The following is a 16789-nucleotide window of genomic DNA, read 5'->3' as shown; positions in this document are numbered from 1 at the left end:
TTAATATGTTTTCTGTTTAATCGTATCACAACAGAGTAAGAAATATTCCAGTTACATTTTTTCAGACTGTATAAAATAGCTTCCGAAACAATTAGCAGGCCTTCTATAAATTCTTACCTCTCCAAAAGCTCCTCGACCGATCACCTTTAATATTTCAAAGTCTTCTCTATGTAATCGCATCTGTTTCACTTTAGAAGTAAATGGTTTAGCTGAAATAAAAAGCAACATCAATTACTTTCTTAATGAAATGTGATGTAATTAATACAAATAATGGTATTTCTTAAACAATAAGAATTCAAGTTATGATTAAAAATTAAGCCAAAATATTTAATAATTTCATCAAACTATATTGATAATAGATTTAATTTCCATGAGAAAATTATATATTTCCTTTATTTCTTATGAATTACATTTTGGTGAAGACAATTATCTTTAAATACCAAATAACGTATGAAATAATGCAAAATAACAAAAGAGGCCAGTTTATTCTCATGTTAATAAACATCCTATGTACTCTAACTCTCAATGCTAGATACATATCTTAACACAAAGGTCCAAGAAGCAAAAAAAATTTCATGTCACCAGAGAGTCAGCAATTCCTACCAAATAAATTAATAATTATTTCATATTCATTTATCCCTTTAACATTCCTTTAGCAAGAATCCAAACTATATAAAGCATGGTGGCAAGCACCGGAGTTTAAAACAAGCATAGTACCTTCCTTCAGAAGTTCTGCCTTCGGGAAAGACAGACAGTATGCTACATGCACAGTAACAATGTGATTAAGTTTCTAATACAGGGCCAGCAAAAGTGAAGCACTTATTATATTATGTGTATCTTAATACTTCACAGCAGTAATGTAAGAACTGGAACTTGAAGACTAAGTAAATTTTGCTACTTTGATTGGTTTGCAGGGTAGACTTTGAATACTGTGTGAGGAATTTAGACATTATTCTATTAATTATAGGGAATAAATTGACATTTGTTTTTGTTGTTAATCCTCACCTGAGGATATTTTTTCCCACTGATTTTTAGAGAGAGTGAAAGGGGGAGGGAGAGAGAGAGAAACATCAATGTGAGAAACACAAATCGACTGGCTACGAGCCTGCAACCGGTATGTGCCCTTGACCAGAATCAAACCGGGGACCCCTTAGCCTGTGGGCCAACACTCCATCCACTGAGCAAACCAGCTAGAGCAGTGGTCGGCAAACTGTGGCTCGTGAGCCACAGTTTGCCGCTCTGTTGACGAATGAATTTGCCGACCACTGGGCTAGAGCACCCACAGCTATTTTAATCAACATGAATAAATTTCAAAAAGCACTTGGGAAAAAAGTCACAGAAATGTAGTGATTTCATTTACACTTAGTTTAAAAACAAGCAAAAATAAACATTCTATAGGAATACTTATAAAACTAAAAAGCAAATTTCATGGTGATGATTTATTCTTGAGGGGAAAGAGACACACAGGATTTTCTAAGATCCTATTAAATTCTTAAGCTGGATCAATGGTATAGGAATGTTAATTTTATTATCATCTTTTGAACTGTACGAAAAGTTTTATGCACTCTTTTATACATTTAAATTCTCAAGGAAATTTTTTAAACGTGTATATGTGAATAAATCTATGTTCAACTTAATGAAAATGGTTAGTTCAAAATTTTGCTTATTGGCGAGAATCTTTTTACAATTTACGTAATATTCTTTCAAGTCTGAGAAACTGGATATTCTTAACATTTTTATTAAGCCTAACAATATAACTTTAATTTCAGTGATCAAGTAAGATAAAAACGATTGTGTAAAAAATGAACTGTGAACAACTACAGAAATATGAGAAACCATTACCAACATTATTATTCACACACACAAAAGTTCTTTGACGGCATGGTCCTAAAAAAATCTATAATAAAAGTGTAATATGCTAATTAGACCGGACAGCTGGACGACCTTCTGGATGTTATTTCAGACGTCCTTCCACACTAAGCCAAGGTGGCAGGGACTAAGGCAGAGGCAGTTAGGGGCGATCAGGCAGGCAGGGAGAGGTGGTTAGGGGGTGATCAGGCAGGTGGGTGAGTAGTTAGGGGTGATCAGGCAGGCAGGCAGGAAGTTAGGGGCAATGATGCAGACAGGCAGAGTGGTTAGGGGTGACGAGGCAGGCAGGCAGGTGAGTGGTTAGGAACCAGTAATCCTGGATTGCAAGAGGGATGTCCAACTGCCAGTTGAGGCCTGATCCCACGGGGATCTACAGGAATCGGGCCTAAACTGGCAGTTAAACATCCCCTGAGGGATCCCGAATTACAAGAGAGGGTGCAGGCCAGGCTGGGACCCATGCATGAATTTCATGCACCAGACCTCTAGTAAATAATAAATGACTGGTTGATTATAGTTCCTTCAGCCTATTACATGAAACAAGTAACTTGATCCTTCAAGTAAGATGATAATCTTATAACTACACTAGAGGCCTGGTGCATGAAATTTATGCACTTGCGGGTCCCTCAGCCAAGCCTGCGTCCTCTCTCAGTCCGGGAGCCCTTGAGGGATGTCCAACTGCTGCAGAGGTGGGAGATGCTCCCGCCACCGCTGTTGCATTCACCAGCCGTGAGCCCCGCTCAGGGCTTCTGGCTGAGCGGTGCTCCCTCTATGAGAGCGCACTGATCACCAGGAGGCAGCTCCTGCACTGAGCATCCGGCCCCTGGTGGTCAGTATGCGTCACAGCGACCAGTCGTTTTGCCTTCAGTCTATTTGCATAATATCCTTTTATTATATAGGATAGTTCATAACCATTTCCATTCACATTTTTAAGAAGCACTGCTCAAGAGTTTTTCACTACTCGACTTGTCCTCGTGACCCTACCTCTGCTTCAACAGTACATACCTGGTGCCTCTCAGTCTTCTGATTGCAACTAATCTAATCTAACATCACAATAAACTCAGAGCTACCCACCACCTCTAACGAAGAGTCTAAAATGGGCCAAAGGAGGTAACTGAAACAGATCTCATTAAGTGTCTCTATCAACTTAACTTGATCTTTGCCTCCCTTATCTTCAAGACAACCACAAAATGTGTCTGATTCCTTGGATTAGTTACTCATTATCTGCTCAAAGATTACTGAGATATTGAAATTAGCAGAAGTGAGCAGGCAAATATCTTAAAACAACTATTACAGACTAGAGGCCTGTGCACCAGTGGGGCCCCTCGGCCTGCCCTGTGGGGTTTGGGCCAAAATCAGTTGTCCAACATCCCCCGAGGGGTCCCGGATTGTGAGAGGGCACAGACTAGGCTGAGGGACCCCACCAGTGCATGCTCAGGGCGGGGCCAGGAAGGGATTGCAGGAGGGCTCCAGGGCATGTCCAGCCCGTCCCACCCAGTCCAAATTTTTGATTGGCCAAACCCTAGCAGCAAGCTAACCAACCAGTTAGAGCATTTGCCCCCTGGTGGTCAGTGTACATTATAGCGACTGGTTGAACTTAGCATATTAGGGTTTTATTACCGTATATAGGATAAACTCAAAGAAAAAGAATCAATCATCTGTCTTTTTTAAAAAGAACCAAATGGAAATTATAGAATAGGATGTGTTTCAAAATAAAATGAAAATAATGAGGAAAGAGCCCATGAACTTGAAAATATATCCAAAGAAATGAACAACCTAAAGTAAAAAGACCTGGGGGGTTGTGCAGGAGGCAGCTAATCGATGTTTCTCTCTCATCAATGTTTCTAACTATCTCTCTCCCTTCCTCTCTGTAAAAAAAAAAATCAATAAAATATATATTTAAAAAATAAAAATAAAAGTTGATGAGGCCTTAGGAAAAAAAATAAATAAGTAAATAAAATAAAAACCAGTTACTAAACTTAACAGAAATATGAAACAACTCTAAGTTTTAAAAAACGATCTCTTTGAAACTTGAAAGAAGAAAACAAGTTTCCATCTGAGCCCCTGGTTCACTACACACTATCAAATGAATGGTTAAGTGAATGAATGGTTAAGTGAATGAATGATCTAATAAAACAGAAACATGCAAATTGACCGCACCTTCGCTACGCCCACAAGCCAATTAAGGCAAGTATGCAAAATAACCCAACCAATATAGCAGTTAATTTGCATATTCAGGCACAGAGTGAAGACAGCGTAGAAAGTAGCCAATAAGCCAATCGCTGCATAAGGAAGCGAAGCTGTGGAGAAACAAGCAAGCAAGCAGGGCGGTGGAAAAGGAAGGGAAGCAGGCGGGGCGGGGCGGTGGAGACCGCAGCAGGAAGCCCTATTGCAGGAATCTTTCTGCAACGAGCCTCTAGTTCTAAAAATAAAAGAATTCTGAGTTCCAATATGAAAGGCCAGGAATACCTTGCAAAGTATTATATACCCTTTTCCCTGCTGAATGTAACCCAAGATCTAAACATGGAGTCTCCTTTAATCCACTCCGACTCAGAACTATTGCCCAGGTCCAGTAGGAATATAGACTTCTGGTTGCAAGCCACTTCTGGTTGATGGCTTGAGAAAGGGCCTCGTTGGAGATTCCAACAGGAAACAAATGTGGATGAAGGAGACACTGTGAGAATCTGGGGAATAAGCCTCAACGCATGCGAGGCCGGCAGAGAAGAGGGAGCACTGCGGCCAGAGATCGTAACCTCCCTTCCCCCTTGGTTCTGCTCCTCCCTGTCTCTCAAATGCCTCCAGGAGGTGTGCCTTCTTCCAGCTTTGCTGCCCCTCAGCCTTTCCACGGCATGTCCTTCTCCTACAGATGCTGATGCTCACCTTCAGTGGAGCAGCGTGAGAATAAGACCATTGCTAAGGCAGAGGGGGCGGGGATAGGGATTTGAGGGAGCATTGACAAGAGTAATAGCTAAAATCACATTACAGCTTTCATTAGTCAGATCAGGTTCTGTTTATGTTTTCAAATAAAATATACTGTGCACTTTTAAATTAGTATGTAATAAGGAATTATGAAATATACTGTGACTATACACTAATCACTTGTAATGTACAAAGAATAAAATTACAAGTGGTATGTTTCTGAGATTTATGGCGACAACGTATACTTGAGCAGGAGTGTAAAACTGTCTTATTCACTTTTTTGTTGTTGTTGTTGTTAAACCTCACCAGAGGATATTTTCCCATTGATTTCTAGAGAGTATGGAAGGGAGAGGGAGAGACAGAAACATGGATGTGAGAGACACATCGATTGGTTGCCTCCTGCATGCACCCGGACAGGGCCAGGGTGCAACCAAGGTACGTGCCTGGGACCCTTCAGTTCGAGGCTGATGCTGTCCACTGACCCAAACCAACTAGGACTTATTCACTTTTAAACACCTAAAATTGTGTCTTTTGACAGAGTATTTTTATATTTTTAATAATTGAATTATTATAGAAAAGTTTCAAAGTAGTCTATATATATATATGGTTTTGGTAACTTCATAAGCAAATGTAACACCCACAAACACAGAACATGTTAGATATATTATATATATAAAATTCTTTTTACCCATTTACTAATTAATGAACACTTGGGTTGTTTCTACTTTTTAGCTAACTCTATATATATGAAAACCTAAGCAACGAAATGACCAGTTAACCAGTTGCTATGACGCACACTGATCACCAGCGTCTTCTGACCACCCCTCTCTAGATGCTCCACAAGGAAGAAATGATGTAAAAGTGGCTGCCAGGTGGCTCCCAACAACCAACAAGAACGTCAGTGGGACGGATCCAGATCCTGGGCCAGCAAGGGCCTCCCACCGCCCACCTGGAGAGCTGATCACATCCTAACCCTCTTTATCCCCCTCGGAATGAGTGCCAGACACAGGGCTCACGACTGGCAAGCGCCACTATGACGGTGCGAACCTCTCCCGATCAGGACTGACTGTGTGTGAGCCCGTAGCAGGAGCAACAGGGCTGGGATGGGCAGGAGCAGCTGGTGGTGCTGGACTGCTGGTTTTGGCCCAATCCCCACAGCCCACGCCGAGGGGCCCCACCCATGCATGAATTCGTGCACCAGGCCTCTAGTTGTTAATAAAGCTGCTACGAACATTGGTGTACAACAAGCATGTCAAACTTGCGGCTGGCGGGCCACATGCCTCATTTACTTAAACGAGGTGTATAAGTATCTGTTTGAGTCCTTCAATGGGCTGTTTTATAGTTAAACCAAAGGCCCGATGCACGCCCCAGCTGCCTCGGCCCTCGCAGCCCTGGCTTCCAGATGGTTGTTCTGCTGTTCAGTATAATTAGCATATTACCGTGTTTCCCCGAAAATAAGACATCCTCCGAAAATAAGACCTACTTACAGGTTTCCTTCTGAGTGAAATATAAGGCATCCCCCCCCGAAAATAAGGCCCCCCTCGGCTCTGTCTCAGAATGCTATTGCTAAATATGAGAGATTTGGTCCACTGATTCTGAAAGAAATGGAGTCACAAGAAGTTCACCAGGAAATTCAGGAATTGGATTGTTATGATGATGTTCCAGAAGATGATGACATGATTGTCCTTAAATAAATGAGTAAATTCTTGATACTATAGGATTCACAGTTTGTCTGGTTTGTGTTGACAACTACCGTACTACCGTACCATATACAGGTAATAAATTTCCTTTATTTTCATTAAACAATAAATGTGTACCATATTCTACTTCATGGAAAAATAAGACATCCCCTGAAAATAAGATCTAGCACATCTTTGGGGGTAAAAATTAATATAAGACACTGTCTTATTTTCGGGGAAACAGGGTAGTTCTTTATTATATAAGGTAAGAAAAAAATAATATGAAATCTAGCATAAAGGCTCAAAATGTTAGCTGTATTTCTGTATTGTTTAATGCTTTAAGTAAACGTGTTCACATACAACATGTAAATTGTATGCCATAAGCGTCTGTAGATGCAAGTGGTGGACCTTCCCCATATGTCATGCATTAAAAAAAAACAAAATATTGTAAAAAACACGTTTTCCCTAAGTGGCAGCCCTGACCAACTTTAAAATCATTTTCTGTCAGAATTTTCAGCTGAAAGTATTCAAGAATACTCCAACTGTGAGTAATATATTTATTTTTATAATATTCATTGCAAATTCATAATACCATGGGGATGGTTTCTGTTTTGAATGTGTGGCAGTTAACTGATTAAAAAAAATAATTAATTCTAACAGAGAGAAGATTTGATGGTAAAATCATCATACAGCTAAAGAAGCTACGTGTCCGGAAGGAAGACACTGAGCATGTTTGTGAGTGAGAAACCCAGGCATTAGTCTTCATGCACAACAGATTGGGGTGCTGACAAATGAGCACAATGTCAATCCACGTGACATGTCATTCCTGCCAGGGACGATCAGAACTTCAAGTCCATTAGAGTGACTACCCTTACTCCAACGCCAGTCTCCAATTCCAAACTTCCAACAAAGTTTTTCCTGCAGGGAGAAATTTAACAAAGCACTGGTGGGACTGACACAATGACTCCAATGCTTAATAGATATATTCTTTATTGCAAATTGCTAAACTTACATTCCAGTTTATCTACCTTGTCTCTCATAAATGAAATTAATGAATATATTAGCATTCCCCATTTGATCAATTCTATAAGGTTGAGACTCATAAATTCACAAAGATAATGTCTTCATTAATTATTTCACACTACATTTAATTATTTATTGAGTACCTATTCAGTACCAGCCACTGTGCAAGAAATGGGAAACAGACTGGGTAGCTAACAAGTCAGTATTCCCATAGCAACAATTTAATCTCATCACATACCTTCATTCAGATATTTTGTTGTCACCACTATTAATACTACTACATAGGAATTTTTACATAACAGTTTTATGAAAAATAAACCTCAAAGAAAAAGAAAATATATATAGGCACTATATAAATTTATTTCCACTCAGCAGCTGGTGAGAACACCATTATAAAATGGTATTTATAAACTATTCCATGTTTAAAATATAAAAAAGTGAAAAAATAGTTCAGCCACTTAGTCTAGATATATTAGCTTATGATTTTTAAAGGAAGCACCTCTCCTCAATTTGCGAAGGAAAAGAAAATTTAACAAAATGATTCTAAGGTCATCTGCAAGAATAAATGTAGAAGAATAGGCAAGAAACTATTTAAAATGAAATATAAAGTGTCTTGCCTTACAAGCTGGTAAATGTGTTTTAAAAGTATCAGTTCAGCCCCAGCCAGTTTGGCTCAGTGGCTAAAGCGTCAGCCTGAGGACTGAAGTGTCTCAGGTTTGATTCCGGTCAAGGTCACATGCCTGGGTTGTGGGCTCAATCCCCAGTAGGAGGCGTGCAGGAGGCAGCCAATCAATGATTCTCTCTCTTTCTCCCTCTCCCTTCCTCTCTAAAATCAATAAAAATATACCTATATTTTTTTAAAGTATCAGTTTAAATACCGGTAGATTATCTAAAAAACAAACTACGTATACCATTAAGTATAATAGAATGCAACATTTTTATGTTCTTGGGATGAGGAAAAACTTTCCTATCAGGATGCCAAAAGCAAAAGCCCAAAAGAAAAAGACAGAACGATTTAACAAAATTTGAAAGTTATATTTTTAAAATACTGTATTAAAGTTTAAAACAAAAATAAGTTACAAACAGGGAAAATATTTGTAAACTATGATGGCCAAAGGGTTGCAATCCATAAAATTCAAAGAGTTCTTGCAATGTATTAAGAAAAAGGGAGCACTTTTTAAATATAAATTGATTTAATACACATTTAGAAGTTCTAAATAAAGAATATCAAGGAATAAGAGCTCTGTCTTCATAGTCAGAAAAATCCGAGTTCCAAACCTTACTATAACTAATAGCTGTGTAATCCTATCTAAGAAGGAAGGAACATGCTAATTGTCTGCCACACCCTCAAAGATGGCAGCGATCACAGCCACAAAATGGGGGCACCCAGTCCTCTCAGCCTCCAGAGTTCCCCAGTCCACTAAGTTCCCTAACCCCCCAGGGCCAGCCCAAGGCACAGGCAAGTCTAGGATGTCAGCTCCCCAGCTGCCCAGGGCCACCCAAGGCTCAGGTAACCAGGGCTGGCTGAGGCTTGCACTGCCGGCAGTGGCAGCAGCAGAGATGTGATGGGGGTGCTGCCTTCCCCAGATTGCAGGGTGGCCTCCTGCCCCTGAGGGCTTCCCAGACTGAGAGAGGGGGCAGGCCGGGCTGAGCCCCCCACCCCCGCCCAGTGCATGCACCAGGCCTCTAAGTGTAGGATAAGTTTCTTAGCCTATCTAATTCTCAATTTCTTTAAGGAGACAAAACTATTAATTAACTCAAAAGTACTGGTAAGATAAAGAACTTAAAAAGAAGATGAGATGAAAACTTCCTAAAGGCAAGACCTGGCTATTAAGACGACTGAGAAAAATGAGGAGTTGAACTTAAAATGAAAAGACAATAAGCACTGGAGGCTCCAGAAGAATGTCTTGGCCGGCTGAAGTGTTTGGGTGTGAGACAGACAGGGGGCACGCAAACATCTGTCCGTGGTCCTGAACCTCCATTAACGCTTAGGGCACAGTTCACTAACTGAGGATCACTGAGAAGACACTCACCACTGCCAAGTTCTCAAGGAGATAAGCACAATGGAGAACCACGAGAAGAGCACAAATGACCCAACCCTTTGGAAACCACATGGCCACTGAGAGATGACCAGCTGGGATGGGGAACTTGTTAGACAGGTATCAAATACACATCTACACAGAAGCCAGGGGAAGGAAGAGAGTAAAGAGGTGAATGCAGAGGAAGAGAAGGAAAAGATTTCAGATGTGAATTTGTGACAAAAAGTGTTATAGAAAGTCTATGGAATTAGATATACTTGAGTTTGTAACAATTCTGTTTTTCTGATGAGTCATTTATAGTGATAAAAGTCCATAATATAGACTTTTTTTTATATATTGTACAAGTACAGAAAGGATATAAGGAGTTAGAGGAACCCAATGGCCAAATATCTACTAAAATTCTCCTCCCCTCCAAATAATAATATTAAATAAATAAATGAATGAATAAAATTCTCCCGCTCCCCTCACCTTACAATAGCTATGATCCAAAAGGAGATATCTGATCCAAGCTATCCCAAACAGATTCTCTCCTCCCAATTAAAAGAAATAGACACTAGGGACCACAAGAAAGGATTCTGAGGAGAAGCATAAACGACTTTACACTTTGGTAGCTTACATGCAGAAGGTGCAATCAGATAGTCTCCAAAGGAAGAGAAACAGAGTACATGTCATCCCAACAAGTACAGGGGAAAAATTGATTCAGAAAAAATACATCGAAATAACCCAAAAGATAGTGAAAACGTATGGGAAATATTTTAAGAGGTAAAAATAAATAAATTAAAAGAGCCCTCGCTGGTTTGGCCCTGGATATAGCATCAGCCTGCGGACTGAAGGTCCTGGACTTGATTCCAGCCAAGGGCACATGTCCCGGTTGTGGGCTTGACCCCCAGTAGGGGGCATGAAGGAGGCAGCCAATCAATGATTCTCTCTCATCATTGATGTTTCTAAATCTCCCTCTCTGAAGTCAATAAAAAATATTTTTTAATGGTAGAAGTAAATCCAAATAAATTACTATTTACAATAAACATAAATACAATAGCTGGCACACTATAGTTAAGATATAAAGATTTCACAATGAGAGGAGGAAAATTTAGTTATATGCTTTCAAAAAAAAAGCAAAACAAAACAAAAAAAACACCAAAAAACAAACAACAAACTAAAAAACAACATCCAAACACAAAAATTTAGAAAGAATGAAAATAAAAAAATGCAAAGATATACCAGACAAATAACTAAAATAAAGCTATATTTTTTATGTTGATAAGAGAAAAAGGAGGGAACTCTAAGGTAAAAATCCTCACTAGAAATAATGATTGTGGTTACATATAAGGAGCAATTCATCAGGAAAATACAGTAATTCTACACTCTATATACTTAATTAATCTAGCCTCAAAGTATGTAATTGGCAAAAACTGATACTATTACATAAAAAATTGGCAAATAGCCCATCAAGATAGGTAACTTTAATACACATTCTGAGTAATTGATAGGTGAAGCAGATAAAAATCTGAACAATATAAATAACAAGCTTAGTCTAGTCACAGATACAACTGTAAAAGAAACATTAGAAATTAAAACAGAGGAGAAACCAAGATGGCGGCCTAGGTAAGCACCTTAGCTGCTGCCTCACACAACAATTTCAAAACAACTAAAATCAGAACAGACATCATCCAAACACACGGGAAAGCTGGCAGAGTGGGAAACCTACAACTAGAAAGAAGGAGAGAGGCTTCAGGATCAGGGGAGCAGCAAAGCCCTGAGGTAGGGAGACGTGCGCGTGGAGAGGAAGGGCGGCCGAGTGCCTGGCTGGCGGGAGTGGGGGGAAAGGAAGCCCTCCACCGCACTGAACCCCGGTTCTGACTGCACTGAACCCAACCCCGGCTGAAACCCGTGGACCCAGGCTTGTATGGGTGGATTCTGGACTGTAGAGAAAGGCACCCAGAGACTCAGAGACTGGGAGACTCGGGGAGCCAAGAGCTGCAGTGGGCAGGGGCTAGAGGCGCCTGCGCAGGAGTGAGTGCGCGCAGAGAGGTCTGACTGCAGAGGTTGCCACGCGGCCTCTCCACAGCGGAAGGAGTCGGAAGCTCCTGACTGCACTAGGATTAAAAATATTATACAGAGACCCAACCCAATTCTGGGTTAGCTCTTGGGGCACCCACGCTCTTCCAGGGGGAATCTGGATGGTCAGGCGGAAACTCAGGAGAGCCGTGGAAGGCAGAGATCTGAGGCGCGTGCACAAGGGCAGGACTGTCTGGAAGCCAAGACTGTCAGCTCAGCTCTGAAACTCCGCCCCATCCAAGCTGAGCACAGAGGTTTTTGCAATTTTGCAAGTCTGATCCTATAAGACTGTCTCCAATACAGAAGGTATCCCAGAGTAGACACAGCTGATACTCACATCCAATGGGCCTGGAGGTCTATTCCTCCCAGTGATACCAACAACAATCAAGACTTAACTATTAATACAACAAGGCTGTACACACAGTCCACAAAAGGGAGCACCAAAAGTGTCTACCTCAGGTAACTGTTGAAGCTGACCCACCGGGCCATATAGGACACCAAACACACAAAGCCACCCTACCAACTCATGGAAGAAGTGAAAATGAGGAGTCAAGGATACAGATCTCAAACAAAAAAAAAACACACAAAAAAAATGGAGAACAAAAGACTGGAGATAGAGTTCAAAACCAAGGTAATAAGGTTTTTCAAGAATTTCCTAGAAAAGGCTGAAAAATTTAACGAGACCCTCGAGGATATGAAAAGGACCAACCAGAAATTAAACACACACTGACTGAAATAAAAAATATTATACAGAGACCCAACAACAGACTAGAGGAACGCAAGAATCAAGTCAAAGATTTGAATACAAAGAGGCAAAGGATACTTTCTGGAGAGGTAAGAAGAGAAGAGAATCCAGAAAGTTGAAGATAGTGAAAGGAGCCTCTGGAACAACTTCAAGCGTACCAACATCAGAATTATGGGGGTGCCAGAAGAAGAAAGAGTGCAAGATATTGAAAACATATTTGAAGAAATAATGACAGAAAACTTCCCCACCTGGTGAAAGAAATAGACTTACATGTACAGGAAATACAGAGAATCCCAAACAAAAGGAATCCAAAGAGGACCACACCAAGACACATCATAATTAAAATGCCAAGGGCAAAAGACAAAGAGAGAATCTTACAAGCAGCAAGAGAAAAACAGGTACCTATAAGGGAGCACCCACACGATTATCAACTGATTTTTCAACAAAAACTATGCAGGCCAGATGGGAGTGGCAAGAAATATTCAAAGTTATGAACAGCAAGAACCTACAACCAAGACTACTCTACCCAGCAATGTTATCATTCAGAATTGAAGGGCAGATAAAGAGCTTCACAGATAAGAAAAAGCTAAAGGAGTTCATCACCACCAAACCAGTATTATATGAAATGTTGAAAGGTATTCTTTAAGAAGAGGAAGAAGAAAAAAGATTAAAATTATCAACAAATACATATATATCAACAAGTGAATCTAAAAATTAAGTGAAATAAAAATCTGAGGAACAGAATATACTGGTGAATATAATAGAATCAGGGGCAAAGAAAGGGGGTGGGTTGATAATTATCAGGGGGAAAGCGGTGTGAGGGGTGCAGGAAGAGACTGGACTAAAATCGTACACCTATGGATGAGGACAATGGGGAGGGGAGGTAAAGGCAGGGGGAGTGGGAACTGGGTGGAAGGGAGCTATGGGGGGAAAAAGCAGAAATAATTGTAATAATCTGAGCAATAGACATTAAATTTTTTAAAAAGTAAAAAAATAAAACTACAAGAAAAAAGGAAATTAAAACATACCTGTAACAATTTGTAGTTCAAAAATAAAATAGAAATAGGAAATTAGAAAGCATTTTTAAAAAAATGGTAAAATAAAAATAGGGAAAAAAATCAATACAAAATATTTGATTTTCACAAGACTGACACATCTGTAAAAACATCAAGAAAAGACATAAATAAGCAGTATTAAAAAATGTATGCAATAACTGATGGTCAGAGATTAAACAGGATTATTTTGACAAATTTATGCCAATAAATTGTAAAATTAAGTGAGCAAATTCCTATAAAAACTAACTTGTCAAATGAAACAAAGACTAATAGAAAACTTAAAAACCCTATATGTAATAAAAAAAATTTAAATCTCTACTTTAAAAATTTTCCAGAAAGAAAACTGCAGAATGATATAGATTTGTTGTTGGATTCCTCAAACTTTCAAACATCTAAGGTAGAAATGATACCAGCATTATATGAGAGGATATTTTCCAACCTGTTTTATGAGGCCAGCATACACTTGATACCAAATCCTTCCACAGACAATATAACTATAGGCTAATCTTTCTTGTACACACAGTGCAAAAAATCATAAAGAACTAGTAAATCAAATGCAGGAATATGTTACAATACAACTAATGTGGATTTAATTCAAAAATGCAAGATGCATTCAACATTCAAATTTCATTAATCACTAGATTAATGGAATAAAGATGCAAAATCATGTTTATCTCAACAATGCAAATAAATGATAAAATTAAATGTTCACTTATAATAAAATAACAAAAAACTGCCGAAACCAGTTTGGCTCAGTGGATAGAGCGTCAGTCTGTGGACTGAAAGGTCCCAGGTTCGATTCCGGTCAAGGGCATGTACATTGGCTGCGGGCACATCCCCAGTAGGGGGCATGCAGGAGGCAGCTGGTCGATGTTTCTCATCGCTGTTTCTACCTCTCTATCCTTCTCCCTTCTTCTCTGTAAAAAATCAATAAAATATATTTTTTTAAAAAATAACAAAAAACTTAAAACCTCTTAGAAAACTAGGAATAGAGATATACTGGTAAAAACTGTTAAGTGGTTTTTACAATAACTATTTAAAGAACTTCCTGTAGATTAATACATTTTTACTAGAGGTCTGTGCTATAGATCCCTGCACATCGAAAGGAAATTAATTAAGTAGAAGGTGGTCACCAGGGCAGGACTGGGCGAGCTGGGCTGGACACACCCTAGAGCCAACATCCCGAGGTACCTCCCCGGCTGGCCGCACCTGGAGCAGTGCCAGGGTTCCAAGAGCATCTGCAGAGTGAGCAGGATCCCTCCGGCAGATAGAGTCCCTATGCCTGGCCTGCGGGGATCAGACCAAAACTGGCAGTCCAACATCCCTTGAGGGGTCCCGGAGTGCAAAAGGGCACTCTGCAAAGTTGCTCTCGCTTGGCAGCTCCGCCCCCTGGTGGTCAATGCATGTCATAGTTTCGGGTCAAATGGTTGGAGAGTCGCTTAGGCTTTTATATACATAGATTGATTTTTAGAGAGGGAGAGGGAGAGGGAGAGATAGAAACATCAATGTGAGAGAAACATCGTTGATAGGCTGCCTCCTGCACACCTCTCCTACTCCCCAACTGGGGATAGAGCCAGAAATCCAGGCATGTGTTCTGACCAGGAATTGAACCATGACCTCTTGATGCAACCATTGAACCAAGTTAACTTCTCAAGTCAATATTGCCAGGGACAAGATTCAAAGCTGGGCCACTCAGATTGAGTTTATAACCCAGCCTTTTTCTACAAACACTAGCTGTGGTCATGAAATATTTTTGTTCACATACTGTCTCTACAAAGATTTCGGAAAAACAGTTTTAAATTATAACTCAAATATTTAAGTATAGGTTTAATGGTTATAAATGATGTAATTTCCAACATGTTTCATATTGCACATGTACTTTAAATAGAACTCCCATCAAAACCTGAAATTTATAAAAAATTTATGGAAAATGTCCTCCATATAATCTAATGGCAAAGCCAGTCCTCACTGGCAAGCCACTAAGCAAAAGAAAGACTTATTTTGTTATTAAAAGTCTGACTTTAGGGGAGCGGGGGAGGAGGGGTATAATGGGAGAAAAGGAGGACATATGTAATACTTTCAAAAATAAAGAATTATTTAAAAGAAAAAGTCTGACTTTAATTTTTAATTCAAATAAATGTGTTATTACATAGCCCAGTATCAACTGTTTTGCTTCTGTTTTCAGAAAGATAGGAGATAGAGCTTTGCCACCAGTTTGTAAGCTAGTGGAATATAACACCTGCTTCAATACTTTTTATAGAAGCTCTTTTTGTTCTGCCCTCCCCTAGGGAGATGCATTCTCAAATAGTCCCTTTTGTTTTGAGCTCAGGAGATTTTCACAGCCCAGAGCAATGCACCAGAGAAGAAGTAAGCCTTTCCTTTCCAAAGCGGGAGGTGGGCACCTGTGGAATGGGAGAGGAGAAGTGAAGCCAGAAGTTTCAGAGTGTTCTCAAACAGGTGGTTCAGAAAAGAATCCTTAGTGAAGTTGAGAATCTGGAATTCGATTCCCATAAAACTGACAGAAGTCTCCATGCTCTGTACAGATAACTAAATCTGAAGACTGCTATGCTAGATTATCATAATCTTGAGCTTTAGCAGACATTTAAAAAAGGGAAATTGATAATTTATATTTTAACAAAAAAAAATGTTTCATCTGATTCTAGTTAACTGACTTTCAGGCATAAATAAATGATACCTTAAAAATGGATTCCATCCTGCCCTGGCTTGGGGGGTCACCCGTGAACCTAAAGGTTGCTGGTATGATTCTGGTCAGGGCACATGCCCTGCTCACCCCATCCCCACCCTCCCAACCCCCCACTCCCCATCCCTGTAGCGGGTGTACAGGAAGCAGCCATAGATGTTTCTCTTTCTCTCTCTCCCTGTCTCTCTAAAACAATCAATAAATTTTATTTTTTAAATGGACTCCATTCTGAAAGCTTTCTCTTTTTCTTTTTTTCCATTGATTTCAGAGAGAGAGAGGAAGAGGGAGAGAGATATAGAAACATCAATGATGAAAGAGAATCATTGATTGGCTGCCTTTTGCACACCCACTGGGGATCAAGCCCGTAACTGAGCATGTGTCCTTGGCTGGAATCGAACCCAGGACCCTTCAGTCTGCAGACCGACACTCTATCCACTGAGCCAAACCAGCCAGGGCCTGGCAGCTGCTTTAAAACAGAGATCATGTGCATTATGTGAGGACAACTCCTGGCTGGGGATCCTGCCTTGGCCCTCCCTCACTGCTCCTCACTCTGAGCGAAGGTTGCTGGTGGTGACTGTCAGCACAGCAATTCAGGAGGTGAGAGCTGGCTCGAGAGCTGGCTCTCAGAGCCGGGCTGCCTCTGCCATTCCCCGGGACAGACTTGCTGCTCCTGGCGGCCAAGGTTCGGTCAGTAGCTGTCCATG

The 16789-nt window shown here is 40.2% G+C and overlaps 1 protein-coding gene across 11 annotated transcripts in view; it reads right to left on the bottom strand.

Moving 5' to 3' along the window:
* CDC42BPA (CDC42 binding protein kinase alpha) overlaps positions 1 to 16789 on the bottom strand; it is a 182350-nt gene that overhangs the window by 146518 nt on the left and 19043 nt on the right. For all 11 annotated transcript variants that reach the window (XM_084868837.1, XM_084868828.1, XM_084868829.1 and 8 more), the window contains exon 2: positions 118 to 209. In XM_084868837.1, the coding sequence (XP_084724963.1) occupies positions 118 to 209 (92 nt within the window). The remainder of the gene's footprint in view (positions 1 to 117; positions 210 to 16789) is intronic.

This window comes from Pipistrellus hanaki (assembly GCF_964339955.1).
Source record: "Pipistrellus hanaki genome assembly, chromosome: 20".
In the NCBI taxonomy this organism is placed as follows: Eukaryota; Metazoa; Chordata; class Mammalia; order Chiroptera; family Vespertilionidae; genus Pipistrellus; species Pipistrellus hanaki.
The sequence above is the reverse complement of the archived record's forward strand: the minus strand, read 5'-3'. Positions and strand labels throughout refer to the sequence as shown.